This window comes from Mobula birostris, chromosome 7, assembly GCF_030028105.1.
Source record: "Mobula birostris isolate sMobBir1 chromosome 7, sMobBir1.hap1, whole genome shotgun sequence".
NCBI classification, from domain to species: domain Eukaryota; kingdom Metazoa; phylum Chordata; class Chondrichthyes; order Myliobatiformes; family Myliobatidae; genus Mobula; species Mobula birostris.
Genome location: NC_092376.1, coordinates 7,344,235 through 7,371,079, shown reverse-complemented (window position 1 = coordinate 7,371,079; position 26,845 = coordinate 7,344,235). Strand labels below are relative to the sequence as shown.

Below are 26,845 nucleotides of genomic sequence, written 5' to 3'. Positions count from 1 at the left end.
AGAAAATTGAAAACTCAGCCAGCCCCGTCACGGGCTCGTTAGGATGAAAGGACCTGTTACCATCTTATATTATAAAACAGAAGTGTCATAGAGCACAACCGCGCCAGTGACCCGGGTTCAATTCCGCTGCTGTTTGCAAGGGGGTGTTCTCCCCATAACTGCATGGGTTTCCTCCAGGTATTCCAGTTTCCTCCCGCAGTCCAAAGGCGCACAGGTTAGGGTCACTAAGTTGTGGGCACGCTCTATTGGCACTGGAAGCATGGTGTCAGGCTGCCCACAGCACATCCCCGGACTGTGTTGGCTGTTGACTCAAAACCACGCATTTTGTTTCGAGGTACATGTGACAAATACAGCTAATCTTATCATCTGAATGCAGTTTTCACGAGAGAGTGGTAGTTAGTTTCAAGGTCAGTGAGGGGAGAAAAAGAGGGTTCAGGAGAGAAAACCTTGCTCAAGTTACTCTCATCTGAATTAGCTAGGACTTCAAGATGCAGGTAGATTGGGAAAAATCAGGTTGGTGCTGGATCCCAAGAGAAGGAATTTGGTAGAATATCTACAAGGTGGCTTTTTAGAGCAGCTTGTGGTTGAGTCCACTAGGGGAAAGTGCAATGAACCAGAATTGATTAGAGAGCTTAAGGTAAAGGAACCCCAAGGAGACCATGATCATAACATGATTAATTTAGTGTTGCAACTCCAATATTTAAAATACCAGGGTAAAGATGAATAAATCATCTGAAGCATTGACTACATTTCATTTGGGTCTTATCATTATAGGTAAGTCCTCGGAAAAGATATCACACTTGAAGGAATCCCATCCCACAATATCCCAGAGCATTTTGCTATAAACCCTCATGTAATAGGTACTCTGGTCCAAACTCTGTCACAAAAAAGGTCTTAGAGTCCTACAGTATGGAATCAGGCCCTTTAGTTAGATTATGAGAACACTCAGTCCTCTTTCATTGTCATTTAGAAATGCATGCATGCATGCATTAAGAAATGATACAATGTTTCTCCAGAGTGATATCACAGAAAACAGGACAAACCAAAGACTAACACTGACAGAACCACATAATTATAACATATAGTTACAGCCGTGCAAAGCAATACCATAATTTGATGAAGAACAAACCATGGGCGTGGTAAATAAAGTCTCAAAAGTCCCCGAGTTGATCGACTCCTGAGTCCCCGATAGCAGGCGGCATAAGGGAAAAACTCCCTGCCATAAACCTCCAGGAACTGTCAACTTGCCGATGCCTTGGAAGCAGCCGACCACAGCCAACACTGAGTCCATCCGTCCAAAAACTTCGAGCCTCCGACCAGCCTCTCCGATACAGCCTCCCGAGCGCCATCCTCTGCCGAGCGCCTTCGACCTCTCCCCGGCCACTGAAACACGCAAAGCTGAGGATCTCCGGGCCTTCTGCTCCGGACATTCCGGACCACACAGTAGCAGCGGTAGTGAAGCGGGCATTTCAGAAGTTTTCCAGATGCTCCTCCGTACTCTCACGTCTGTCTCCATCAAATCAGAATTGTGCACAGTCCCCTACTTGACAGATAACAGATAGCATCTCCGAAGTGGCTGCGCGCGCTGTCATCGCACTGCCATCTTCTACTCCTCCCGATGCCAATCCATCTATGCCAATCAAATTGCTCATCTAAGTCAGTGCCATTTGTCCACATTGGGGTCACCTCTCTCCAAACCTTTCCTATCCATGTACCTGTCTAATCGTTGTTAAATATTGCTAATGCACCTGCCACAACCACTTCCTCTTACAGCTTGTTCCAATATGCCAACCACCCTCTGTGTGAACATCGATCTTCAGGTTCCTTCTAAATCTTTCTCCTCTCTCCTTAAACCTATGTCCTCTAGTTCCTGAATCTCCAACCCTGGGACAAAGATGTGGAGTGCTTAGCCACACGGTCATAAGGGTAAAACGATTAGGGCGGGGGGCTAAGCATACAGCTTTATGGTGCACCTGTACTGATTGAGATTGTGGAGGAGATGCTGTTGCCAATCCAAACTGACTGGGGTCTGCAAGAGAGGAAATCAAGGATCCAATTGTACAAGGAGGTATTGAGGTCAAGGTCTTGGAGCTTATTAATTAGCTTTGAGGGGATGATGGTATTAAATGTAGAGTTGTGATGTCTGCATCTTTGCTGTCTAGATATTCCAGGGTTGAATGAAGAGCCAGTGAGATGGCATTTGCAATGGAACTGTTGTGCCAGTAGGTGAATTGGAGTGGATCTAATTTGCTTTTCAGGCAGGAGTTGATAGAAACAATACAGGTCCTTCAGCCCACAAAGATGTGCCGAACATGTGCTTACTTTAGAAATTACCTAGGTTTATCCATAGCCCTCTATTTCTCTAAGCTCCAAGTACCATACCTACCCAGGAGTCTCTTAAAAGCCCCGATCGTATCCGCCTCCACCACCATTGCCGGCAGTCCATTCGATGCACTCACCACTCTCTGCGTAAAAAACTTACCCCTGATATCTCCTCTGTACCTACTTCCAAGCACCTTAAAACTGTGCCTTCTCATGTCAGCCATTTCAGCCCTGGGAAAAAGCTTCTGACTGTCCACACAATCAATGCCTCTCATCATCTTATACATCTCTATCAGATTTTGGAGTAGTTTAAAAGGTCGGCACCACACCGTAGGCCAAAGGACTAACTGTACTGCATCTCACCATACTTGTGCTCAAGACAATAAATCTGACTTTGCAAATAAAAAGTCAGAATGAAACAATAAAAAAATAAGCTACTGCTGCAAATAATCTACATTGACAATGAAATCAGCAGGAGGTACGGAAGTCTGAAGTCCCACACCAACACACCAGGGTCAATGACAGCTACTTCCCTTCAACCATTTGTTTTCCGGACCAACCGGCACAACCCTAATCACTACAGTTTAACAATGACTGCATTGATCTATTTGGTCCCCCCCGGGACGTGCTCTCTTCTCATTACTGGCGTCAAAGAGCCGTACAGGAGCCTGAAGACACACTCAACATTTTAGGAACAGCTTCTTCCCTTCTGCCATCAGATTTCTGAACAGACCAAGATCACTACCTTACTCTTATAGAAACCATAGAAACTACAGCACAGAAACAGGCCTTTTGGCCCTTCTTGGCTGTGCCGAACCATTTTCTGCCTAGTCCCCCTGACCTGCACAGGGACCATATCCCTCCATACACCTCCCATCCATGTATCTGTCCAATTTATTCTTAAATGTTAAAAAAAGAACCTGCATTTACCACCTCATCTGGCAGCTCATTCCATACTCCCACCACTCTCTGTGTGAAGAAGCCCCCCCTAATGTTCCCTTTAAACTTTTCCCCCCTCACCCTTAACCCATGTCCTCTGGTTTTTTTTTTCTCCCCTTGCCTCAATGGAAAAAGCCAGCTTGCATTCACTCTATCTACACCCATCATAATTTTATATACCTCTATCAAATCTCCCCTCATTCTTCTACGCTCCAGGGAATAAAGTCCTAACCTATTCAACCTTTCTCTGTAACTGAGTTTCTCAAGTCCCGGCAACATCCTTGTAAACCTTATCTGCACTCTTTCAACCTTATTAAAATCCTTCCTGTAATTTGATGACCAAAACTGAACACAATACTCCAGATTTGGCCTCACCAATGCCTTATACAACCTCATCATAACATTCCAGCTCTTATACTCAATACTTTGATTAATAAAGGCCAATGTATCAAAAGCTCTCTTTACAACCCTTTAAAACCTCTCTTTCCACCATTCAGGGCCCCAAACAGTCCTTCCAGGTGAGGCAACACTTCACCTGTGAGTCGACTGGGGTGATATACTGCGTCCGGTGCTCCCGATGTGGCCTTTTATATATTGGCAAGACCCGACGCAGACTGGGAGACCGCTTTGCTGAACATCTACGCTCTGTCCGCCAGAGAAAGCAGGATCTCCCAGTGGCCACACATTTTAATTCCACATCCCATTCCCATTCTGACATGTCCATCCACGGCCTCCTCTACTGTAAAGATGAAGCCACACTCAGGTTGGAGGAACAACACCTTATATTCCGTCTGGGTAGCCTCCAACCTGATGGCATGAACATCGACTTCTCTAACTTCCGCTAAGGCCCCACCTCCCCCTCGTACCCCATCTGTTACTCATTTTTATGCACACATTCTTTCTCTCACTCTCCTTTTTCTCCCTCTGTCCCTCTGCACATACCTCTTGCCCATCCTCTGGGTCCCCCCCCCTTGTCTTTCTTCCCGGACCTCCTGTCCCATGATCCTCTCATATCCCCTTTTGCCTATCACCTGTCCAGCTCTTGGCTCTATCCCTCCCCCTCCTGTCTTCTCCTATCATTTTGGATCTCCCTCTCCCCCTCCAACTTTCAAATCCCTTACTCACTCTTCCTCCAGTTAGTCCTGACGAAAGGTCTCGGCCTGAAATGTCGACTGCACCTCTTCCTACAGATGCTGCCTGGCCTGCTGCGTTCACCAGCAACTTTGATGTGTGTTGCTTTACAACCCTATCTACCTGTGATGCTACTTTTAGGGAATTTTGTATCTGTATTCCCAGATCCCTCTGTTCCACTGCACTCCTCAGTGCCTTACCATTAACCCTGTATGTTCTACCTTGGTTTGTCCTTCCAACATGCAATACCTCACACTTGTCTGTATTAAACTCCATCTGCCATTTTTCAGCCCATTTTTCCAGCTGGTCCACGTCCCTCTGCAGGCTCTGAAAATCTTTGTATCATCAGCAAATTTGCTGATCCAATTTACCACATTATCATCCAGATCATTGATATAGATGACAAATAACAATGGACCCAGCACTGATCCCTGTGGCACACCACTAGTCACAGGCCTCCACTCGGAGAAGCAATTCTCTATTACCACTCTTTGGCTTCTTCCATTTAGCCAATGTCTAATCCAATTTACCACCTCTCCATGTATACCTAGCGAATGAATTTTCCTAACTAACCTCCCATGCGGGATCTTGTCAAAGGCTTTACTGAAGTCCATGTAGACAATATCCACTGCTTTCCCTTCATCCACTTTCCTGGTAACCTCCTCGAAAAACTCCAATAGATTGGTCAAACATGACCTACTACGCACAAAGCCATGTTGACTCTCCCTAATAAGTCCCTGTCTATCCAAATGCTTGTAGATTCTGTCTCTTAGTACTCCCTCCAATAACTTACCTACTACCGACGTTAAGCTTACTGGCCTGTAATTTCCCGGATTACTTTTCGATCCTTTTTTAAACAATGGAACAACATGAGCTACTTTCCAATCCTCCGGCACCTCACCTGTGGACAGCGACATTTTAAATATTTCTGCCAGGGCCCCCGCAATTTCAACACTAGTCTCCTTCAAGGTCCGAGGGAACACCCTGTCAGGTCCTGGGGATTTATCCACTTTAATTTTCCTCAAGACAGCAAGGACCGCCTCCTTTTCGATCTGTACAGTTTCCATGATCTCACTACTTGTTTCCCTTAATTCCATAGACTTCATGCCAGTTTCCTTAGTAAATACAGACGCAAAAAACCTATTTAAGATCTCCCCCATTTCCTTTGGTTCCGCACATAGCCGACCACTCTGATCTTCAAGAGGACCAATTTTATCCCTTATAATCCTTTTACTCTTAATATACCTGTAAAAGCTCTTTGAATTATTCTTCACTTTGACTGCCAAGACAACCTCATGTCCTCTTTTAGCCCTCCTGATTTCTTTCTTAAGTATTTTCTTGCACTTTTTATACTCCTCAAGCACCTTATTTACTCCCTGCTCCCTATACAACTCCCTCTTCTTCTTTATCAGAGTTGCAATATCCCTTGAGAACCAAGGTTCCTTATTCCTATTCACTTTGCCTTAATCCTGACAGGAATATACAAATTCTGCATTCTCAAAATTTCTCCTTTGAAGGCTTCCCAACTACTGATCACATCCTTGCCAGAGAACAACCTGTCCCAATCCACGCTTTTTAGATCCTTTCTCATTTCTTCAAATTTGGCCTTCTTCCAGTTAAGAACCTCAACCCTAGGACCAGATCTATCCTTGTCCATGATCAAGTTGAAACTAATGGTGTTATGATCACTGGAACCAAAGTGCTGCCCTGCACACACTTCCGTCACTTGTCCTAACTCGTTTCCTAACAGGAGATCCAATATTGCATCCCCTCTAGTTGGTCCCTCTATATATTGATTTAGAAAACTTTCCTGAACACATTTTACAAACTCTAAACCATCTAGACCCCTAACAGTATGGGAGTCCCAATCAACATATGGAAAATTAAAATCCCCTACCACCACAAATTTATGTTTCCGGCAGTTGCCTGCTATCTCTCTGCAGATTTGCTCTTCTAATTCTCGTTGACTATTGGGTGGTCTGTAATACAATCCCACTAATGTGGCCATACCTTTCCTGTTTCTCAGCTCCACTCATAAGGACTCAGTAGACAAGCCCTCTAATCTGTCCTGCCTGAGCACTGCTGTAATATTTTCCCTAACAAGCAATGCTACTCCCCCACCTTTCATTCCTCTGCCTCGATCACATCTGAAACATCGGAACCCTGGAATATTAAGCTGCCAGTCCTGCCCCTCCTGTAGCTAAGTTTCACTAATTGCTATAACGTCATAATTCTACGTGTCAATCCATGCCCTCAACTCATCCGCCTTCCCCGCAAAACTCCTAGCATTGAAATATATACACCTCAGAAGATTTTTACCACCACTCACAACCTTTCTATTAGCAGATTTGCTTGAACTTTTAACATCGTTCATTTTCACCCCAGCCCCACTGTCAGCTCTGGCACTCTGGTTCCCATCCCCCTGCAAATCTAGTTTAAAGCCTCCCCAATAGCACTAACAAACCTCCCTGAAAGGATATTGGTCCCCCTGTAGTTCAAGTGTAACACGTCTCTCTTGTACAGGTCCCACCTGCCCCAGAAGAGCTCCCAATGATCCTGAAATCTGAAACCCTGCCCCCTAAACCAGTTCTTCAGCCACTTGTTCATCCTCCAGAGCATCCTATTCCTACCCTCACTGGCATGTAGCACAGGTAGCAATCCTGAGATTACCACCCTCGAGGTCCTGCTTTTCAACTTCCTACCAAGCTCTCTATACTCACTCTCCAGGACCTCCTCACTCTTCCTTGCTATGTCATTGGTACCGACGTGCACCACGACATCTGGCTGATCACCCTCCCACTTCAGAATGTCATGCAATCGATCAGAGACATCCTTGACCCTGGCACCCGGGAGGCAACAAACCATCCTGGATTCTGTCACGACCACAGAACCTCCTATCTGTACCTCTAACTATCGAGTCCCCTGTCACTACCGCTCTCCTCTTTTTCCCCCTCCCTTCTGCACTGCAGAGCCAGACTCAGTGCCAGAGATCCGGCAACTGCAGCTAGTCCCAGGTAAGTCATCCCCCCCAACAGTATCCAATGCGGTGTACTTGTTGTTGAGGGGAATGGCCACAGGGGCCATATAATAAATAATAATATAATATAATAAATGTCTTTGATTTATTGTTATTGAAATTTGTTATTGCCTGCATTGTACTGCTGTCGGAAAACAACCAATTTCACAATTTATGTTGGTGATAATAAATCTGATTGCACTAAAATGGACTTTGTATTTTTTCACTCTAATTAAAGAATAGCTTTATTTGTCACACGTACATCAAAACATGCAGTGATACGTGTCTCTCGTGTCAGCGACCAGTCCGAGGATCTTACGGGGGCAACCCACAAGTGTCACCACGCTGCCAGTGCCAAACACAGCATGCCCACAACTTACTAATTCTAACCCATACGTCTTTGGAATGTGGGAGGAAACCAGAGCACCCGGAGGAAGCCCTGAAGAGAATTACCAACTTGTTACAGGCAATGGCAGGCATTGAACCCCAATCAGTGACCATTGGCACTGTAAACTGTTGCGACAACATCTACACTGCTATGCTGCCCTCTTACTCATTCTACACTTTCCCAGCTCCTCTACTTAATGCCTCATTGATGCAGGCCAGAGGGCTAAAGATAAAGATGAACTTTATTTTTCACAGGTACACACAGTGGCGGGTGGCGGAGTGAAGATACATTACTACCAAAGGAGGAGTAAGGCACCCCTTCCCTCCGCTAGCCTGCAGGTCACCGTTGGGCAAGGCGTAGCACCTGCTTAGTAACCCCTCCCCTGACCAAGGTCATGTGAAGCCATGGGAGTAGGTGGTGGATGGTTTTATGAGCAGCTGATGCATCACAAGTTCTGGTTATGCAGCCACTGATGCCAGGGAGACAGTCTCTGAAGAGTATTGATAATGGCTGGGAATTACCGGTCTTGTAAAGACACTGCCCAGAAGAAGGCAATGGAAAGACCATGACCAACCATGTCAAACGACTCGGCACTTAATGAATACAGTTAATACAGTGATCCCCTCCAAGCTGATCGCCAAATTTCACCAGCTTGGTATCAGCTCCCACTTTGTCACAATGGTTCTCTCAAGTGATGCTATGTCTTAGTTTGGAGAAAATTAGAAGTCGAACCTTTGAACCTTTATTTGATTTTGAGAAAAGATGAGGCTCATTTGCTCGTTATTATCATTTGAGTTAATTGATATAATTTTTCCACGATCTAATTCTAAATTTTTTAGTATATTTTCTTTTCTTGTTGGCGGTTTGATGTTTATTTTTAGAAGCTTTTTGTATGACGCATGGCTCCGGGGTTGTACACCTAATGGGTTCTTTTTTTTTCTCACTTTTCTGCTCAGTAGGTTTCTTTTGTTATCACAAAATTTTTTTTCAATCTTTAAGGTAATGTCTTTTTTGAGACATTGTAATTGTCGTTACTTCAATGTGCTCATGTTATTTTTCCTGTATAATATAACAATAAAAAGATTTGAAAAGAAAGAAGCTTGGTATCAGCATATCCCTCTGCAATTGGACCTTGGACTTTCTGACCCCAATCAGTTAAGTTAGACAACCTTTCCTCCTCCACTCTCACCCTGAACACCGGCGTGCCTCAAGGCTGTGTGCTGAGCCCTCTTTTGTACTCCCTTTTCACCTATGACTGCGTACCTGTACATGGTTCTAGCTCCATAATCAAGACGACACCACGGTGGTTGGACTGATCAGAGGGGATGATGAGACGACCTACTGGGACGGGGTCCAGCACCTGGCTGCGTGGTGTGCCGACAGCAACCTGACCCTTAACACCCAGAAGACCAAGATCATTGTGGACTTCAGGCATGCCAGGAGTCACACTCACATCCCCATGTACATCAACAGAACTGTAGTGGAGCGTGTATCAAGCTTCAAATTCCTTGGTGTCCACATTTCCGAGGATCTCACCTGGTCCCTGAACTCCTCCATCCTGATCAAAAAGGCACAACAGCGCCTTTATTTCCTGTGGAGCATCAAGAAAGCTCACCTCTGTCCCAGGATACTGACGGACTTTTACCGCTGTACCATTGAGAGCATACTCACCAACTGAATCTCAGTGTGGTATGGCAATTGTCCCATATCGGACCGCAAAGCACTCCAGCGTGTGGTGAAAACTGCCCAGCGGATTATCGGCACCCAATTGCCCACCACTGAGAACATCTACCATAAACGCTGCCTGGGCAGGGCGAAAAGCATTATCAGGATGCATCTCACCCTAACCATGGACTTTTTACTCTCCTCCCATCCGGTAGGTGGGACAGGAGCCTCCGCACCCGCACCAGCAGGCACAGGAAGAGCTTCTTCCCTGAGGTTGTGACACTGCTGAACCTCACATCACAGCACTAAGCAGTATTGCATCCGTATTGTACTGTCTCAGTACTTTTATATTTGTGTGCTGTAGCACTCTTTTTATTCGCAGTTATTTTGTAAATAACACTATTCTTTGCATTTCATTGGCTTTATACCTGTACTCGACACAATGACAATAAAGTTGAATCTAATCTAATCTAAAAATGTATCGCTTGTGTCAATGAGCAACACAGTCCGAGGATGTGTTGGGGACAGCAATCAAGTGTTGCCAAGCCCCCGGTGCCAGCATAGCATCCCTGCAATTTACTGATCCTAACCAGTACGCCTTTGAAATCTGGGAGGAAACTGGAGTACCCAGAGGGATCCCACAAGTTCACGGGGAGAATGTACAAACTGCTTACTGATAGCGGCAGGAATTGAACCCTTACCTGCCATCGCCAGCGCTGTGAAGCAATTGCGCTAACCGATACCATACCACTCTGCCCCTAATTGTGTTGTTTCTTGCAAAAGTAGTACATATTTTAAGTTTAACTTGCATCATTCTTGCGGTATCTGATTCTATGCGCTTGTGAAGCTGCCGCAAGCAACTTTTTCTACTGCCTGTTTGCATGCTTGTACTTGTGCACTTGACAATAAATGCAACCTTGACTTTGAAATGTACTTAACAACACAGATAAGAGCATCAGTAAATAGGTTTTGCTCTTCAGTACACTAATAAATGTGAAATGCTATAAATAACTGGGAAACAGAGTGAGCTCATATTATTTGGAAGGCGTAGGTGGAGGACAGAAGCAAAGGTACAACAATGAAAAGCTCTGTATTACATAACTTCATTTACAATGAAATTCCAGCACAGAAAGAAGATCAAATAATGAATGAGGAATCTTAGAGTAATCCAGGATAGAAACTGGCTCTTTGGTCAACCGTCTCCATAATGGCCACTTTGCTCACCTACACTAATCTCACTTTCATGAATTAGAACATAGAAGATAGAGCACTTACAGCACAGTACAGAAGTGTGCCAGAAAGGGCCAGTAACATCATGAAGGATCTCACTTACCCTGCTCATGGACTGCTCAACCCACTCCCATCAGGGAGGAGGCAATGTAGCATCCATACCAGGACCACCAGACTCAAAAACAGTTATTTTCCCCAAGCAGTAAGCCTGATCATGTTATAGCCCAGGTGAGGGCGCGGTGGGGGGAGTTGTTAGTTCGGATAAGCTCCCACTATCTATTAAATGCTCCCAATGTCGTGCGTCTCAAGTAGGCTCTGTCAACCAAGTCCAGCTCCTGGCCTTGACATATGGCTTAGCTACTAAGCCTGGAGAGGGGCAGCTTGTTACATGGGCAACAGCTTGCTCTCCATATTGTACTGCTAGGACACAACATCCATGGTTGAGCCTGACCAACAGAGGCCTCAAAAGGCTGATCAACACCTCCATCCACTAACTCCCCTACTACTTTATTATTTCCCGTCAGTCACCTTCCGTATAGCCTAGAGCCACTTTATGGAAGTACAATCAATCTATGAGCACAGGCTATCTTACACATTTATATTTATTGTGCCAGGCATGAATAAATCTGCAGATGCTGGAAATCCAAAGCAACACACACACACACACACACACACACACACACACACACACACACACACACACACACACACACACACACACACAAAATGCTGGAGGAACTTAGCAGGCCAGGCAGATTCATCCGTAGATGCTAGAAATCCAGGTTTTGCTGTCTGGCCTGCTGAGTTCCCTCAGCATTTATGTATATTTACTGTGTTTTTTAAAATTATTATTAATATCATGTTCTTATCTTTTGTGTCGGATCCAGAGTAACAGTTATTAGTTCTCCTTACACTTGTGTACAGGAAATGACATGAAACAATCTTGAACCTTGAATCTTAATTCTAGAATACAGATTAAGGCATCCGTTAGCCTTGCGAGACCATGGATCTGCGCCTGGAAAGTCTTCACTCTCCAGGGTGCAGGCCTGGGCAAGGTTGTATGGAAGACCAGCAGTTGCCCATGCTGCAAGTCTCCCCTCTCCACGAGACCGATGTTGTCCAAGGGAAGGGCATTAGGACCCATACAGCTTGGCACCGATGTTGTCGCAGAGCACTGTGTGATTAAGTGCCTTGCTCAAGGACACAACACGTCACCTTGGCTGGGGCTCGAACTCACGACCTTCAGGTCGCTAGTCCGATGCCTTAACCACTTGGCCACGTGCCCACCTTCGAATACAGAACCTAGAACATTACAGCACAATTCAGGCTGTTTGACCCATGGTGTTGTGCTGACTTCTTAATTTACCCTAAAATTAATTTAACTCTTCCCTCCTGCATACCCTGCCATTTTGTTTTCATCCATGTGCCTAAGAGTTTCTTAAATGCCTCTGACGTATCTGCCTTTGCCACCACCCCAGATTCTCTATACAAAGAACTTACCTCTGATGGTGGTTGACTGTCATTGGACGATGACAGGAAACCTGTGTGGGAGAGTTTGTAAAGTGGAAAAAATGTTGCACTGCGTCGGTTCCACTCTCTCAACCTTGAAAGTTTGTGTCCAGTGGTACGAGTCGTTGTCACATCTAGGACCTTCCATGGTTGCAGTGGATAACCATACTTCCATGCCTTGTCCTGCCCTTTGCTCTCTAGGTAGGGTTGCAGAACAGCTTGCATGGCCCTTGGATTGCACTGCCAATCCCATCCGCCCTGTCTGCCAGGGCTGACTTCACATGCAAGGACATGCATGCCCCTGTCTCCGCCGGGTTTGAGGCTGCCAGCTACCCTCTCCTGGTTTAGCCTGCCTGTCAAAGCTATGTCATGGGGTGTGGCTTCTGTCGCATGCCAGCAGCTACTTGGAGCCACAAGGTGAGAGCTGAGTGTCTGGTGGAGCCCGAAGAGAAGACATAACAAGTCCCTACACCAGAGATGCTACTCCAAACACCCCTGTATTTTCCTTAAAATGATGCCTCCTTTAAGAAGATATTTCTGCCTTAGTCCTGTTTGGATCGTATTATTCCATGCCCTGTCTGTTCAACTGCTTGTCTCAATGTCTCTTAGAGTATCTGCCTTCCAGATATCAACCACCCTCTGTGTTAAAAAAAAACTGAAAGCATGCCACATTCCTTCTTCACCACTCCAGTGACCTTTGTTGCCTCTTTCAGAAAACTATGGACTTGGACTCTCACCAACATATCTTAGATAAACACTCAGAGACCTTACTAGGTGCTTCCTGTACCTAATAAAGTTCACACTGAGTGAATGTCTGTGGTCTTCTGCTGCTGTAGCCCAATTATTACAAGGGTTCACATGTTCTGCATTCAGAGGTGCTCTTCTGCACATCACTGTTATAAGGTGTGGTTATCTGAGTTATTGTCACCTTCCTGTCAGCTTGAACCAGTCTGTCCTCTGACCTCTTTCATTAAGAAGGCATTTTCTCCCACAGAACTGCTATTCACTGGATTTTTACCTTGCTTTTCACACCATTCTCTGTAAATTCTGGAGACTGTTGTGGGCGAAAATCCCAGGAGAGCAGCAGTTTCTGAAAAACTCAAACCACCCCATCTGGCACCAGGAATCATTCCACAGTCAAAGCCACTGAGATCACATTTCTTCCCCATTTTGATGCTTGGTCTGAACAACAACTGAACCTTTTGACCACGTCTGCATGCTTTTATGCACTGATTTACTGCCACATGACTGGTTGATCAGATATTTGCATTAATGAGCGGGTGTACAGGTGTACCTAATAAAGTGGCCACCGAGCGCACATGTATCTAATATCCCACTATATATTTGAAAAGTTAGACTCCAAGGTGACTTGAACCACATTGAAGTTCAGTAGTCAGCGGACAATATTTTAAAAAATACTTCTAATATGCCTCTTTTAAGTTCATCTTATGTTCTTGATATTTATTGTTTATTTATTATTATTATATCTCTCTTTTTGTATTTGCACAGTTTGTTGTCTTCTAGTAGTAGTCATAGTCATACTTTATTGATCCCGGGGGGAAATTGTTTTTTGTTACAGTTGCACCATAAATAATATAGTAATAAAACCATAAATAGTTAAATAGTAATATGTAAATTATGCCAGGAGATAAGTCCAGGACCAGCCTATTGGCTCAGGGTGTCTGACCCTCCAAGGGAGGAGTTGTAAAGTTTGATGGCTGCAGGCAAGAATGACTTCCTATGACGCTCTGTGTTGCATCTCGGTGGAATGAGTCTCTGGCTGAATGTACTCCTGTGCCCAACCAGTACATTATGTAGTGGATGGGAGACATTGTCCAAGATGGCATGCAACTTGGACAGCACCCTCTTTTCAGACACCACCGTCAGAGAGTCCAGTTCCATCCCCACAACATCACTGGCCTTACGAATGAGTTTGTTGATTCTGTTGGTGTCTGCCACCCTCAGCCTGCTGCCCCAGCGCACAACAGCAAACATGATAGCACTGGCCACCACAGACTCGTAGAACATCCTCAGCATCGTCCGGCAGATGTTAAAGGACCTCAGTCTCCTCAGGAAATAGAGACGGCTCTGACCCTTCTTGTAGACAGCCTCAGTGTTCTTTGACCAGTCCAGTTTATTGTCAATTCGTATCCCCAGGTATTTGTAATCCTCCACCATGTCCACACTGACCCCCTGGATGGAAACAGGGGTCACCGGTACCTTAGCTTTCCTCAGGTCTACCACCAGCTCCTCAGTCTTTTTCACTTTAAGCTGCAGATAATTCTGCTCACACCATGTGACAAAGTTTCCTTCTGCACGCTAGCTGAACACCCCAGTTGGTGCAGTTTTCATTGATTCCGTTCTGGCTATTATTCTATATATTTATTGAGTATGCCTGCAAAAATGAATGTCGGGATTATATATGGTGACATATATGCTCTTTCGATAACAAATTTACTTTGAACCCTGCTTCAAGCGTCTGGAAACCCGTGGGATCCGCTGCACTGGAGTCAAATCCACCGAATAACCCTCTTTCTCCACTTAATTCACCACCTCCTCTCCTTTGACCAACTCGTAAATCCCTCGCTCACCCCCGCCACCACCGTTCCCCTGAGCGAGTTCCAGGAACTGCGTGAAGTGCCAATTAAATATTCAAAGCAGTTCCAGCGAACTGAGGCGTGTGTGGTTTCCTCCAATGTTATAAACTGAGTTCTGCTGTAAGCATTTTGCATTAAAGGCTGGGTTAGGGCTCTCGTACCCTGCAGGGAGTTGAAGAGACGGAAAAGAACAAAAACAAAAAATACTTGGACATTTAGGATTCTGCGGGCTTCTTACTTCCGAGTTTCAGCGTGCCGGTTTCAATCCGTGAATCTCGCCGCAGGTTCTCAGTGAACCCTTTGTTGGCGTCAGCGGCTTATTTTCATGAAGGACGCTATCGGTAAATTTCTTGAAATAACGTAATTGCCTGTAATTGCATAGCAATGTTAACAGATAAAGTGTCAATGGACTGTGTGTATTAGATGAAACCTTGCATAAATTAGCCGAAGATTTAAATAGACCCTTTTGTAATAATTGTCGCTGTGATTTGATATAATATTTATAAACACAGCAGATTCCGCAGATGCTGGATATCCAGTCAAACACACTCGCACAGTCGATGGTCTCTTCGACAGAGTCCGAAACGTCGACTCTTTATTCCCTTCCATAGATGTTGTGTGACCTGCTGAGTTCCTTCTGCATTTTGTGTGCGTAACTTCGGATTTCCAGCACCTACAGAATCTCTTGTGTTCCTTTTAATCTGGTTCTGCCCCTTTGCTTTTCAGTCTTGAAGAACGGCCTCCGCTCGAAACGTCGATGTCCGTGCCTTGCGCCTGACCTGCTGAGTTCCTGCGGCGTTGTGTCCCTGTTGGGTGGGGGGTGGTCTCTTCATTGCGACCAGTGGCCCGAGATGGAGAGAGAGGTCTCCGCTCCGTTTCTTCCTTTCTAAGGGGGAAGTCTTGTGTTTGGAATTGTTCTGTCGCAGGGGCCGAGACACAGTGAGAAGCGCATTTTGCTCAAATCATTACACAGCCCTACTGAGGTAAAACAATAACCGACTGCAGAATGAAGTGTAAACGCTGCTGGAAAAGTGCAAACGATTAACTGCAAGATCAGAGCCAGGAAGATTCCAAGGCCAAGGGTCCATCTTATTGTACAAGTTAAGATAACACTTTATTTATCACAAAGGAGATTATTGTTTCAAGTTTGCTCCGTCAGAAATATATATTTAAAATACAAAATGTAAGCATTGAGGTATGAAAGAGATACAAAATATGAATTAAAAAGTAATAGTGCAAAACACAGATGAGCAATGAAATCATATAGTCATAGTCATACTTTATTGATCCTGGGGGAAATTAGTTTTCGTTACAGTTGCACCATAAATAGTAATAACACCATAAATAGTTAAATAGTAATATGTAAATTATGCCAGGAAATAAGTCCAGGACCAGCCTATAGGCTCAGGGTGTCTGACCCTCCAAGGGCGGGGTTGTAAAGTTTGATGGCCACAGGCAGGAATGACTTCCTATGATGCTCAGTGCTGCATCTGGGTGGAATGTGTCTCTGGCTGACTGTACTCCTGTGCCCAACCACTACATTATGTAGTGGATGGGAGACATTGTCCAAGATGGCATGCAACTTGGACAGCATCCTCTTTTCAGACACCACCGTCAGAGAGTCCAGTTCCATCCCCACAACACTCGAGGAGGAGGAGTAGAGCCTTCTAGCCACAGGGAGAAGGGATCTCCTGTGACGTTCAGTGCAGTGGTGCTCCTCTGTGGAATCAGTGTGTTACTAAAGGTGGTCCTCTGTTTGTCCAGTATGTTATTGAGGGGGTGAGAGGGATTGTCCATAATGCTCCATTGCTTCTGCAGCATCCTCCTGTCAGACACAACCACCGGGGAATCCAGTTCCACCACCCAGGACAGAACCAGCCTTCCTGAGGAGCTTATCGATCTTCTTGGCTTCAGATGCTCTCAACAGAGGACAGCGTAGAATAGAATCTGCCCGCCACTGAGTCGTAGAACATCTGCAGCATAGTAGTGCGGACATGGAGTGACCGGAGCCCCCTCTGGAAGTACAGCTGGCTCTGTCCCTTCTTTTACAGAGCCTCTGTGTGTTTAGTCCAGAGGACTTGATAGAGGTATTTAAAATTATGAGGGGGATAGATAGAGTTGACGTGGATAGGCTTTTTCCATTGAGAGTAGGGGAGATTCAAACAAAAGGACATGAGTTGAGAGTTAAAGGGCAAAAGTTTAGGGGTAACATGAGGGGGAACTTCTTGTAATATAATTTTTATTGAGTTTTCAAAAAGAATACATGAAAAGATAAAATCTACCCTCCCCCCTCCCCTTAACCCTCCCCCCTCATATATAGTCCTACCTAAAAAGAAAGAAAAGAGAAAAAAAAGAAAAAAAAAGGAGCCGCCTGGGTGTTGGAAGGTTTCCACATGCTCCATGGGATTCAAAATAAATTTGGTATAATTATTTGTTACTTTCCCCAAGGGACCAAGGTCTTTATTGGAGCACTTAAATATGCCATCCTATCTTTTGTAAATAAGGGTGCCAAATATTCAAAAATGTTACATATTTATCTCTTAAATTATAAGTAATTTTTTTGAGTGGAATAGAACTAGCCATTTCATTATTCCAACGATCCATACTTAAATACGAATCAGATTTCCAAGTAACTACTATAGTCTTCTTAGCTGCTGCCAATGCAATTTTTATAAATTCTTTCTGATATTTATTCAATTTAAGTTTCGGCTTTATCCCTTCAATATCACCTAATAGAAATAATACAGGGTTATGTGGAAGTTGAGTTCCAGTAATTTGTTCCAATAAGACTCTTAAATTTATCCAAAAGGGTTGAATTTTAAAACAAGACCAAGTAGAATGTAAAAAAGTACCAATTTCTTGATTACACCGAAAGCATTTATCGGATAAATTTGAATTTAATCTATTTATTTTTTGTGGTGTAATATATAATTGGTGTAAAAAATTATATTGTACTAATCTAAGTCGAACATTTATTGTATTTGTCATACTGTCAAGACAGAGTCTTGACCAATTTGTTTCATCAATATTAATATTCAGATCTGTTTCCCATTTTTACTTTGACTTATGGGTTCCTTGTTTAATTGTCTGTTCTTGAATCAAATTATACATACAAGAAATAAATTTTTTAATTTTCCCTTTTTGAATTAAAATTTCAATTTCATTAGGTTTTGGCAAAAACATTGTTTGACCCAGCTTACCTTTTAAGTAAGCCCTTAATCGAAAGTAACAAAAGAAAGTATTATTTGATATTTTATATTTATCCTTTAGTTGTTCAAATGACATCAATATATCTCGTTCAAAACAATCTCCTATAAATTTAATCCCTTTTTGGTACCAATTATATTAAAGTTGATTGTCCATTGTAAAAGGAATAAGAGGGGGAACTTCTTTACTCAGAGAGTGGTAGCTGTGTGGAACGAGCTTCCAGCAGAAGTGGTTGAGGCAGGTTCGATGTTGTCGTTTAAAGTTAAATTGGATAGATATATGGACAGGAAAGGAATGGAGGGTTATGGGCTGAGTGCAGGTCGGTGGGACTAGGTGAGAGTAAGAGTTCGGCACAGACTAGAAGGGCCGCATGGCCTGTTTCCATGCTGTAATTGTTATATGGTTATATGGTTGTTATATGTTTTACTGTAAATGGACAAGGGCTCTTCAAGAGTCAGATAACAGTGGGATAAAAGCTGTTCTTGGACTTAGTGTTTTTTTAAAAGAAAGATTCACTTTATTTTTCACCAGAAGCATACAGAGAAATGTGGTATTTGCCTTAAGGATCAACACATCCGAGATGTAGTGGGGGCAGCCCGCAAGTTTTGTCACGCTCCTGGTGCCAACATACCATGCCCACAACTCACTAACCCTAGCCTGTATCTTCTGTGAACATAAGTAATAGGAGCAGGAGTAGGCCACCTGACCTGTCGAGCCTGCTCTGCCATTCAATAAGATCATGGCTGATCCGACCATGGACTCATCTCCACCTACCTGCCTTTTCCCCATAACCCTCAATTCCCCCACTATGCAAAAATCTAGCCAACCTCATCTTAGATATATTTAGTGATGTAGCCTCCACTGCTTCATTGGGCAGAGAGTTCCACAGATTCACCACTCTCTGGGAAAGGTAGTTCCTCCTCATCTCTGTCCCAAATCTATTCCTCCGAATCTTGAGGCTATGCCCTTTAGTTCCAGTGTCACCTACCAATGGAAACAACTTTCCTGCCTCTATTAAGGGAGCTAGGGCTTTACTTTTTGGAGAGAAGGAGGATGAGAGGAGACATGATAGAGGTGTACAAGATAATAAGAGGAATAGATAGAGTGGACAGCCAGCGCCTCTTCCCCAGGGCACCACTGTTCGATACAAGAGGACATAGCTTTAAGGTAAGGAGTGGGAAGTTCAAGGGGGATATTAGAGGAAGGTTTTTTACTCAGAGAGTGGTTGGTGCGTGGAATGCACTGCCTGAGTCAGTGGTGGAGGCAGATACACTAGTGAAATTTAAGAGACTACTAGACAGGTACATGGAGGAATTTAAGGTGGGGGCTTATATGGGAGGCAGGGTTTGAGGGTCGGCACAACATTGTGGGCCGAAGGGCCTGTACTGTGCTGTACTGTTCTATGTTCTATCTTATCTATCCCTTTCATAATTTTATGTTTCGATAACATATTTGGAGGGTAGGAGGAGACCGGGGCATTGGGAGGATGCCACACAGTCACAGGGAGAAGGTACAAGCTCCTCACGGACAGCAGAGGAATTGAATCCAGACCTTACAGCGTTGTGCTACTGTGCTGCGCACAATTCTAATGGAGCGCACGGTCCGGGGGCAGACAAAGGCACAGTGTAACTAGATGGTCTCTCTCTCTCTCTCTCTCCATGTGGGTCTGTCACCCGGTTCTCCACTGAGGATCTGTGCCAGGATTTATGGAGAGGATATATCTAAGAAAAGATTAAACCCCCCCCTCAAAAAAAATCCCCCACTAATCCTTAAATCTGACCACAGAAGGAGACCACCATGTTAATCAAGGACAAGGTACAGGAGCCTGAAGACACACAATCAGTGTTTCAGGAACAGCTTCTTTCCCCTTTGCCATCAGATTTCTGAATGGACTATGTACCCAGGAACACTACCTCAGTATTCTTTAGTTCTCTTTTTATGCTACTTATTTAATTTAAAAACATTTCTCATTGTAATTTACAGTTGTTTATTGCAATGTACTGCTGCCACAGAAGAGAAAAACCAGGATGTATGCAGTGATATTAAATCTGATTCTGATTAATTGCTGCTCTGCACTTGTTCCTGTAACAATCCCCCTTCTGTTATACCGAGCTAAGCTCTCATGCTCCCCATGAATAGTCTGGCATTGGCAAAGTGCCCAGTTTGTATTCACTAGTGTTTGTAGTGTGTCAGGTGCAAGAATAGTGTACGTGTTACTGCGTGGCTCACGCGAGTGCCTGTGGCCATAGCCCCGCCTGAGGTGAGTGGGATTGCCATAGTTATATAGTGCCGAGACCGGTCTTCGGACCAAGATGTGCGTGCCGACCAAAAGGAATGACACCTCTGGGTAGCCTCCAACTGAATGGCATGAGCACAGATTTCTCCAGCTTCCGGTAATTTCTCTCCCCCCACCCCCACCCCCTTCTTTCTTCTTCCATTGCCCATTCTGGCTCCCCCCCCACCTTTCTCCTCAACTGCCCTCTTGTACTTCTCCCTTTCCACCCACCTTACCCTGGATTCTGCTCCCTTTCTTTCCAGACATGATAAGACCATAAGACAAAGGAACAGAAGTTGGCCATTCGGCCCATTGAGTCTGCTCTGCCATTTTGTCATGAGCTGATCCATTCTCCCATTTAGTCCCACTCCCCTGCCTTCTCACCATAACCTTTGATGCCCTGGCTACTCAGAAGCCTATCAATCTCTGCCTTAAGTACACTAAATGATGCAGGGTTTCAACCCGAAATGTCAACTATTTATTCCTCTCCATAGATGCTGCCTGACCTGCTGAGTTCCTCCCGCATTTTGCTTGTGTTGGTCAAGGTTTCCAGCATTGTGAGGTATCACAGAACAATGCTGGCAGAGCAGTTTGCAGAACGTTGATAAAATATATATATATTGTAATTTATAAGTTAAATAGATATTTTATATAATGCAAAGAGAAAAATTGTTGAGGTATTGTGTTTGAGTTCACTGTCCATTCAGAAATTTGATGGCAGTGAGGAAGAAGCTGTTCCTGAGTAATGTGTGCCTCCTCCCACATTGCAAAGACACATGGATTAAGGTTAGGAGTTGTGAGCACACTATGCTGGTGACATTCTTGCTGATTTGGTTTGATGTGAATGATGCATTTCACCAGATGTTTCAATGTACATGTGACAAATAATGCAAATCTTTGTCCTTAATCTTTCCCACACAGCCCTCCGTTTTTCTTTCATCCATGTGCCTATCGAAGAGTCTCCTAAATGTCCCTAATGTCTCTGCCTCTACCACCACCCGGCAGTGTTTTCCACAAACCCACCACTCTGTGTTTTAAAATAAACTCTGACATCCCCCGCTATATCTTTTTCTAATTGCCTTAAAGTTATGCTCTCTCATACTAGCTGTTTCTACCCTGGGGGAAAAAATCTCTGCCTGCCCACTGTATGTTTCTTATCACCTTCTACACCTCCTCAAGTCACCTCTCATCCCCCTTCACTACAAAGAGAATTGCCCTAGCTCACTGAACCTCTTTTCAAAAGACATGCCCTCCAGTCCAGGCAGTACTCTGGTCTCCTTTGAAAATATTTTATCTGCCTTAAAGTGGGCTGTGAACATGCACCTTTACACAGAGTAAGATGGCATAGTGCAAGAAAAGCTATTATTCATTATTAATAATAACTTATTATAGAGCGTTTTCATTCAGATGATGTAGTTCAAAGTGCTTCACAATAGGGTAAGGTGCAAACGTGAAAAGAAAATAAAACTCCAGTCCATACCTGCCTGGTGTTCAGCGACCTGCACATGGACATAGCCCAAAGTTCCCCTCTCATCCATGTACCTATTCAAACTTCTCTGAAATATTGCAATTGAATTCACTTCCACCACTTCTGCCGGCACATTGTTCTGCACTTTCACCACCTGCTGAGTGAAAAAGTTCCCCCTCAGGTTCCCCTTAAATATTTCACCTTTTGCCCTAAACCTTTGAGCTCAGTTCTAGCCTCACCCAACCTGACAGGTAAAAGCCTGCTTGCATTCACCCGATCTATGCCTCTCATAATTTTCTGTGCTTCTGAAAGATCTCCCCTCAATCTCCTTTAATAATAATAATTTATAGTGCATTTTTCATATACACAAGTGTTCAATATTGTCGTTTAAAGTTAAATTGGAGAGCTATATGGACAGGAAAGGAATGGAGGGTTATGGGCTGAGTGCAGGTTGGTGGGATTAGGTGAGAGTAAAAGTTCAGCATGGACTAGAAGGGCCGAGATGGCCTGTTTCTGTGCTGTAATTGTTATATGGTTATGTGGTTATATGTTTTTGTACAAAAAAGGATCAAGTGCTTTCCTGGCATATATGATGAATAAATTCTTCTGTGGTAACCAGTTGGGTACAGATATCGATTTTAAACGATGTTTCAGTGACAAACTCTGCCACCTTTATCAGGGATGATGCTAAAAGCACGGTTAAATAACACACATAAAAGTTGCTGGTGAACGCAGCAGGCCAGGCAGCATCTCTAGGAAGAGGTACAGTCAACGTTTTGGGCCGAGACCCTTGGTCAGGTGTTTGTGTGTTTGAGCATGGTTAAATAAATAGGTTTTGAGCTGGTGTTTAGAAGTGTCACCTGGGTCTGTATCCCTTATTGTTTTAGGTATTAAGCTCCACGGTTTAGGAGTTTTAAAGCTCTTTAATCTTCTAGGGAGGTGGTTGACTTTAAGAAAGGAAGGAAAAGGGGTTGTGTTACATTTCTGCGAATGTTCTAGAAAGTGACAGGACTTTCACTGTCATAACATCATAAAACAGTGAGTTTGTTATCTCTCCACTTCCAAAGAAGTGAAACAGAGACCTCTTTTTCCCTTATTAGGGAGAGAGAAGCTTGCGGTATGTCGAACTACCGGGTTAGCGAGTAACCTTTGGAGTACGGCATGTACCTTATTGCACGTTTGAGTGCTCGATGGGGGTGCTGATGCTTTTTAGCTGGTGGGGGTGTGAAAATCATTGCCTTGCTGCTGCTTGTGTGTGTGTGGGGGGAGCCGGGGGGGGGGGGCTTTGAGGTTCTAACGATTAACTGTCATCCATTCTGTGGGGCACTCCTCTGTTTTCGTGGATGTTTGCGAAGGAAAAGTATTTCAGACTGTATATTGTATACATTTCTCCGATATTAAATATACCTGTTGAAATCTGATCGGATCTGTGTTTCAGGTTTCTGGCGGTAAGAGTATCCAGGGATGGGGTTTGGCTGCACAAGTCGAGAAGATGGATCTAGGGAATCGCAAATCGCCTGCGATGCCTTCAGTGCAGACCACCCCCGGGAGACATGCCACGCTGAGGACATTCTGAGAAACATGAATGCCTTTTGCCAGCGCAGGCTCTTCACCGACGTCGTGCTTCGCATTGGGAGGCGTGAGTTCCATTGTCACCGCGCTGTCCTCTCTGCCAACAGCATTTACTTCTGGACTATGTTCTGTATTGGCCTCAAGGAGAGCCGGCAGGGCGTCGTGGACATCAAGGGGGTCTCGGAGGACACGATGGAATGCATGTTGGACTACATGTACGGGGGGAGCAAGAACATCCATGAGGACAACGTGCAGGACCTGCTGGAGGCTGCCGATCTCTTCCAGATGTCGGCCCTCAGGGGCAGCTGTGAGAAGTTCTTGGAGGAGCAGCTCGATCCTTGCAACTGCCTGGGAATCCTGAGCTTTGCAAACAGCTTCTCCATCCCGGCCTTGTCCGAGAAGAGCCGGAAGCTCCTCATGGAGAGCTTTGCGGAGGTGACGCAGCACGACGAGTTCCTGCAGGTGCCCAAGAGTGAGCTCCTCGACCACCTGTCCAGCGACCTCTTAGCCGTTGGCCAGGAGGAGACCGTCTTCGAGGCGGTCATGCGCTGGGTGCGGCACGACGTCGCCGGCAGGGTGTGTGCGCTAAAAGAACTGCTGGAGTTGGTTCGAATCCCCCTCCTGGACCCCATATACTTTGTCGAGAAGGTGGAAAATGACGAGTTGATCTTGAACTCCAAAGAATGCTTTCCGCTGCTCCAAGAGGCTCGGAAGTACCACATCTTTGGCAGTGAGATAGCGACCCCCAGGACAAGGCCACGGAAGTAAGTCCTCGATAATAAAGTGTCTATAATAACAGGGCCCCGAACACTCAAATTCTTATAACTGAAACACTCTTTATTTTAGCAACACACAAAAAATAATGCCGGAGGAACTCAGCAGACCAGGCAGCATGTATGGAAAGGAGTAGAGTCGACATTTTGCGCCGAGACTCTCTTGCAGGACTGGTGAAAATAAAGAGACGAGTCAAGAGTTGGAAGGTTCGGGGAGGGCAATGAAGAGGTCCAGAGCAGGCAGAAGACCAGGGGGGGTATCCAGGAAGAGGAGGGGGGGGGTTGAAGACGGGAGAAGGGGTCATCGGTGCAGGGTGGAGAGCCCTTGTCAAAGAAGTAGGAATGGAGATGGAGGCAGTGGAAGAAGAGCTCAGCGTCATGGCAGGTGTGGAGCTCATTGAGTTGTGGGTGCAGGGGGGACAGAGGTGAGGCCCTTGTTAAGGACAGAACCTTCTGTCTCAGAGAGGGGAAGGTCGGAGGGGATGGTGAAGACCCGGCCATGGATGAGAGCTGGGATCGGAGGGGGGGAGGGGGTTGGTTGTGTCATGAGAGGGGAGAGTTGGGGTGTTCAGGGATTGTAGGGTGAGAGGAAGATGGAGCCTTTGAGGACACAAGAGCTGGCGATGGGACCTGGGAGAGACGGGATTGCAGAGTGGTGGTGGGGGAAGGGGAGACGGGTTTCCGGCAACAGTGTGTCACGTCTTAGCCTGGAGGTGCTGTCAGTCAAGGCTGGAGTCGGCAGCTGTAGGGGTTGCAGTATGGAGACCACTGGCATTGGAGACGGCAGGCTCTGTGGTCTGCGGACTGGCGATCTTCTGAATCTTGTAGGACATGAGAAAGTTAAAGAACCGGCGATTGAAAGCGTGGATCCAGCGGAGGGTAAATAGCGAATAGGTCCATTGCAGGCACAAGGAGAATACCAAGGCCCCTGGCACCCACAGTGTTCTGGTCTGAACAGGAAACTGCTACTTTTATACAGAATTGATTTGTCAGTTACATATCTTGATCATTTGATAAACTGTACATGTTTGCATTCCTTACTTGCAAGATCAGTCGCCATTCACAGTAGAGACATTCAAAGTCAATCAAAACTTCAAGCTGACAACCGATGGTATTTTGATGTTACTAAAGCAATTCTCCCTTTGCTGTTGGATGCATTTCACATCCTTCCAGTATTCCCATCTCATCTTCCCTCTGTAAAGGGAAGTTGTGTTCTTCTCAGCTGATTACACATTGCCTCAGTCATTCTCACTTTGGCAGGACAGGCAACGTCTATGGAAAAGAATAAATAGTCGACGTTTCAGGTCTGACTCAGTCCTGATGCAGAATTTCAGCCCGAAACGTCGACTGTACTTTTTTTCATAGATGCTGCCTGGCCTGGTGAGTTCCTCCTGCATTTTGTGGTGTTTTGCTTTGGATCTCCAACGCTTGTAGACTTTCTCTTGTTTGTCATTCTCATTTGTCTATCTGAAACAAGATTGGCACTTCAAAGGTCTCCTTTGTCTGGCTTTGACTACACATCACCAGTCACCCTTGCCTGGATGTTGTCTTCAACCCTTGCCTGACTGCAATTTGCACAGCAGGAACTACATTTAGAACAGAGAGTGCTGGAAATAAGGTCATAGAGCAAAGCAGAATGGAAACAGGCCTCTCAGGTATGCTGACCAAGATGACCAAATAACTTGGGTTGGCATCTAGCATAACGGCTAGTGTAATACTTCCACAGTGCCAACAGCCTGGGTTCAGTTCTACTGCTCTCTATGAGGAGTTGGCATGTTTTCCTTGTGACCTTGTGGGTTTCTCTAGGTGTCCCAGTTTCCTTCTGCTTTCCAGTGACGTACAGGTTGGTAAGTTAATTGGTTACATGGGTGTACAGTAACTGGGCAGTGAGGGCTTGTTGGACCGGAAGGTGTGTTACTCTGCTGTATCCATTCCCCACTTTGGCCTCTTACCTCTTCTCACCTGCCTTTGACCTCCTGCTGCCCCTTTCTCACGTGGTCCACTCTCCTTGCCTATCAGATTCCTCCTTCTTGATCCCTTTACCTTTTCCACCTATCACCTCCTAGCTTCTTACCTAACCTCCCCCCTCCCTTACACATCTGGCTTCACCTATCAGTTTCCAGCGTGTACTCCTTCCGCTTTTTATTCTGGTGTGTTCCCCTTTCCTTTATCGGCCTGAAACATCGACTGTTTATTCACTTCCCTAGATACTGCCTGACCTGCCGAGTTCCTCCAGCATTTTGTGTGTGTGTGTGTGTGTGTGTGTGTTGCTCTGGATTTCCAGCATTGACTTCTCTAACTTCCGCTAATGCCCCACCTCCCCCTCGTACCCCATCCGTTATTTATTTATATACACGCATTCTTTCTCTCTCTCTCCTTTTTCTCCCTCTGTCCCTCTCACTATACCCCTTGCCCATCCTCTGGGTTTTTCCCCCTCCCTCCCCCTTTTTCCTTCTCCCTGGGCCTCCTGTCCCATGATCCTCTCATATCCCTTTTGCCAATCACCTGTCCAGCTCTTGGCTCTATCCCTCCCTGTCCTGTCTTCTCCTATCATTTTGGATCTCCCCCTCCCCCTCCCACTTTCAAACCTCTTACTAGCTCTTCAGTTAGTCCTGACGAAGGGTCTTGGCCCGAAACATTGACTGTACCTCTTCCTAGAGATGTTGCCTGGCCTGCTGCATTCACCAGCAACTTTGATGTGTGTTGCTTGAATTTTCAGCATCTGTAGAATTCCTCATGTTTACATTTGTAGA

The 26,845-nt window shown here is 45.1% G+C and overlaps 1 protein-coding gene across 3 annotated transcripts in view; it reads left to right on the top strand.

Annotated features, from left to right (window-relative positions):
• The first annotated feature begins 14,913 nt into the window (after window positions 1–14,913).
• LOC140199992 (kelch-like protein 24) overlaps window positions 14,914–26,845 on the top strand; it is a 36,548-nt gene continuing 24,616 nt past the window's right edge. The window contains exons 1-2 of one of the 3 annotated variants that reach the window (XM_072262572.1): window positions 14,914–15,138; window positions 23,186–24,083. In XM_072262572.1, the coding sequence (XP_072118673.1) occupies window positions 23,212–24,083 (872 nt within the window). In that variant the 5' untranslated portion in view covers window positions 14,914–15,138; window positions 23,186–23,211. Of the gene's footprint in view, window positions 15,139–15,728; window positions 15,898–16,472; window positions 16,542–23,185; window positions 24,084–26,845 lie in introns of those variants that run through there. The other 2 variants (XM_072262574.1, XM_072262573.1) reach the window with 2 other exon arrangements.